This window comes from Raphanus sativus, chromosome 5, assembly GCF_000801105.2.
Source record: "Raphanus sativus cultivar WK10039 chromosome 5, ASM80110v3, whole genome shotgun sequence".
Lineage (NCBI taxonomy): Eukaryota > Viridiplantae > Streptophyta > Magnoliopsida > Brassicales > Brassicaceae > Raphanus > Raphanus sativus.
This window is the reverse complement of record NC_079515.1, coordinates 13,093,992-13,098,460: the sequence shown is the minus strand read 5'-3', so window position 1 is coordinate 13,098,460 and position 4,469 is coordinate 13,093,992. Positions and strand designations below refer to the sequence as shown.

The following is a 4,469-nucleotide window of genomic DNA, read 5'->3' as shown; positions in this document are numbered from 1 at the left end:
AGGTTAGAAAATATTTATTTTCTCCCACTAAAATATGTGTACAAGTACTTGTCTTCGTATTCATCATTGGACATTCACAAAACTTTTAGAAAAAAATCCCAAAAAGCACAATGTCAAAACCAAATCGTATTGGTTGATATTATATTAGTGTTTTCACTATACAGGTACAGTATAACATCTTTAAATTAATAATCTATAAATTAATATCTCTATAAATTAGTATAATTTCATAGTCTCAAATTGAGTTTTTGGTTCAATTAGTATCTCGATAAATTAATAATCTCTATAAATTAATAAAAAATTATAGTTTTGGTATAGTCCCAACATTATTAATTTATAGAGGTTTTACTTTATATCTCTAATACACCAATGAAAAATTATTAATAGGAAAAACAGTTTTAACATTGAACAATATGTTTTAAACAAACTCAAAATTATATAAAACCACATTATGTGAAAAGGACAAATTCCAAATTGTATCAACTATTATAGAATATATGTTATTTGTTAAAAATAAAAAAATAAAATCCGCTCGGTCGCGCGGGTCATGATCTAGTTTTCATAGTATTTCAAAAAATGCAGTGACAGCCGAACCTATAATAGACCCTTCTATCATAGCGTTGTTTAATGTGCTATAATAAATAAAGATATTGTAGCATTAGTCCTGTGTTATATTATACTTATTTAATAACATCATAAGTTTGCTATAATAATTATTTCCATGGCGTATTTATCTCGCCATAAAAAGTTTATTAGGATTCTTATTGTAACGTCCCGACCGCTTACGGCTAATGGGTCACCCATGTCCGTTCTTTCGGTCCGTAGATCCCATTCCATCCGACGGTCATGCGTTAATTTTCCAAGGCTCCAAATCATTGTTTACTGACCCTGCAATCACCATCCGACCTTTCTCCGTGCTTTGGCCTCATTTACACGGTATCGCGAATCACTTCCCAATAAGTCACCCATCCTTTCACTACTCCAGTCCAAGCACGCTAAACGGATGTGTGACAGAAAATGTTAGTCAACTTTGGTGACATAGGTAGCCAAATAAATTCACTTAAGTCTTTTCACATATCACAACTCGGGATGTTACAATTCACCCCCTCTCAAAGAAAGCAACGTCCACGTTGCGTCCCATGACAGGTCTCAAGACGCCTCTCAGGTCAGAACTGAGACGGCTAACCATCTCTGATACCACTTATAATGCCCGACTGTCCACGGCTAATGGGCCACCCCACGCCCGCTCTCTTAGTCCGTGGGCCCCATCCCGTTCTAACGGTCGGTCCGTTAATTTTCCAAGATTCGAAATCATTGTTTACTAACCCTGCAATCACCACATGACATTTCCCTGTGCTTTGGCCTCACTTGCACGATATCACGAATCGCTCCCCGATAGGTCACCCATCCTTTCACTACTCCATCCCAAGCACGCTTAACTCTGGAGTTTTAAACGGATGTGTAACGAAAAAGACAAGTCAACTTTGGTGACATAGGTAGCCAAATAAATTCTGTTAAGTCTTTTCACGTATCACAACTTGGGATTTCACACTAATATTTTGCCAGGAATATTTTTTTGTAACTCTTGTCTTTCCGGAGGTGTGAACATATAATAGCAATTTTCATGTGTTGTTAAATATTATTAGGTAGCATTCTTCTCGTGTTAGGACGTTTATTTTCATAACTAATTCTGGATACCCTATTATTTTCTGTAATGACACACTTGTCGGTTTGATTTCCTGCAATAATTTTTTTTGGGTTATAAAATTGCATAACTTGTAAATATATAGTTTGAAAATATAATTTTCAGTAATTAAAGATAAACAAATTACAAATATGTCAAAAACATAATAATGTGCTGACAATAGATCCATAGCAAAGAAACACACACACTGAAACAACAATTGTAGAACCTTGCCATTAGTAATGACGGCCACCCTTGGTTTGTGAGGACTGTCCTTGTGTTTGTGGTGGGCATCTCATAAGAGCTGAGTTGCGGGCACCAGGGCTCTTATACAGTGCAGAAACATTGGGTCGATGTCTTTTTCAGGTTCCTTAATGCATATCAAGTAGTCAGCCTAAAGCAAGGGCTTTAGGCGCTAAATTATAGATATTTATTAGGGGCGCCAAATATATAAGACCATCATTATTGGTGTCCCTTCATCAAAGTCCCTGATCTTTTTTTTTTTGGGTCATGAATGTGTAAGGGCTGTGTAAGGACTGTGTAAGGACTGCCCTTATACAAGGGCTTTCCCCTCACTTTTTGCTTCGGTCCTCTCCCCTTCTCCTTTAAGGGCAGCCCCAATATTGATGCTCTAATGTTTCACCTTAGTCTGGTGGCCTTAGACTTTCTTCTCCTCACCATGAAGTAGCCTTTTCGAGCTCTATATCTTTCTTCCTCTTTGTTAAATATTTTTTCTTCCTTTTTGATATTCATCAAAGATAACGACACTTTTATTACTATTTTTTAACAAATCTAGTTTATTTCTTATATATTATAGTAAATGCTATATGTTAGATAATAAATTTAATTAAAACAAATTTAATCAATCCTTTTGCTTTATTAACAGACAATTTTTTTTTCTAGTTCTTCTTTTCCTACCTCTTTCACCTAATCTTTGCTAGAATACATGCATTAACAAGAGATATTATAATAATTAACTTGAAATTGTGATTAATTTTAGTAGGAATTTCTGCATCTTCTATTATGTCTTTTTATCATTTTTTCTTTCTTAGTTTTGTAAATATAAAAACTTTTGAAATTCAAACACATAAAATTATCATAGAATTTCAATATTCAGTAAAACTCTATTATGCTTCTCAAAATTTTACAAATTGAAACATTGACATTGAAGTGATTCAATAATATGTTTTGCTCTATTTTATAAATATTTTTTTTCAGAATTAGTAGAAAAGGTATCTAGAAATATAATTTAAAATTAAGCAGGTAAAAAATATAAAAACTAATAATTGATCTTTAGAATACCACTGCTTGTCTCTAATAGATAAGTTGTAAATAATGTTTTGATATTTCTTTTCTAAAAAAATACAGTTTAAAAAATATTTGGTACTATTTTCGTTACACACTTAAAATATTATATATTTTTTAATCATAGCTTAAGGAGCAAAAATTTTGAGGTCCGCTTTAGGCGCCACCATAGTCCAGACTGGCACTATCTGTTTGTCCCCTCTAGATCAGGGTTCAAATCTCCTCTTCAACCCTTTATTTCCTTTCTATTTGTTTGTCCCTACAAAAATTTTGTCCTAGATTCGCCACTGCTAATAAAACCTATTTTTCTTGTAGTGGTGGGGAGCATGTCTGGCGAAGGGAATGAACAACTTTTAGTCGAGTTTGAGGCACGACGCTGGTGGCTAACGATCACAACGCCTTATCCAGTCAAGGGCAAGGATGCAGGTGGTTTCCCCACTAACGCCATATCCAGCATGGGGCACGGATTTAGGTGTATCGAGACACTGACGCTCCCTTGACTCGAACGAGATTTGAGGTCATAAGACCCATGCCATATTACTAAAAATAGGAACCGAAACCAAGTACAACCTTGGAAAAAAAAAAAGGTACAACCTTGGATTTAAGACGGTAGGCTTTCAGTTTTAGCATCTTTAATTTAGATTGTGGATTTTCCAAACATGGAGTGGCTAAATTTAGTGTACGCTCTGATTCTTTGTGTATATAAACCCAGTTTTAACTTAATTCACACAAAAAAACAAAAAGAAGAAGGATCAATATTATATTTCGCTAAGAAGAGAAAATGAAGGCATATCTAATATTAATGTTGGTGATTTGTGCCGCTGCGATTTTGGAGCAAACGGAGGCTAAACCACCCCGAAAATATTTAACTCCACACGTCTTTGACCCATGCCGTCGTCATAATCCTCCAGCGGGATGTCATCCTCCTCATCATGGACCTCCTGTCCCTGCCAACAAATACAGTCGCGGTTGCTCTAGAATGCACAGATGCCGACGCGTGGATTAAATTGGACATGATATTCCTTTGCATTGATCCTTCTTCTTTTATATGAAACCGTCACGATGTCTTTGATATTTTATATCACTATTTATACATTTATTCTTTCAAATTCAGTTCACAAGTTCATATTTTTATTTTTTTCAAAAAAAAAAAGTTCATATTTTCTTAAAAGTTGATTCATTTGATGCGTTTATACTAGTATAAGTGTGTTATTATAGTAGTCCAGACGAAGTAGTCCAAGTGGTAGGACGGGCCTTGGTGGCAGACACCATCCGGGTTCGATCCCCCCATGCGGAAACTATCCTGCTTTGCTCTGGACACCAAAATGGTACTGGGTTCGATCCAGCCCAGGTTAAAGCCCTCCCGGATGAAGCAGACCGATGCTTGACCGGGTCCAGGGATTGACCCGCGAAGCGGAGAACCCTAGATTATCAAAAGAGAAAAATGATTATTTGTAGTATCTAAAACAGTTTTTGGTTT

At 35.5% G+C, this 4,469-nt stretch overlaps 1 protein-coding gene across 1 annotated transcript; it reads left to right on the top strand.

The window, feature by feature from the left end:
- Positions 1-3,735: 3,735 nt before the first annotated feature.
- LOC108861080 (protein RALF-like 26) lies at positions 3,736-4,115 on the top strand. The gene has a single exon (XM_018634901.2). It carries the CDS (start codon positions 3,771-3,773, stop codon positions 3,993-3,995), a length of 225 nt encoding a protein of 74 aa, XP_018490403.1. The 5' UTR covers positions 3,736-3,770; the 3' UTR covers positions 3,996-4,115.
- The last annotated feature ends 354 nt before the right edge of the window (positions 4,116-4,469 follow it).

What these genes read in the sequence shown, in the direction of transcription:
- LOC108861080 (XM_018634901.2), top strand. Translation starts at nt 3,771, where the DNA reads ATGAAGGCATATCTAATATTAATGTTGGTGATTTGTGCCGCTGCGATT.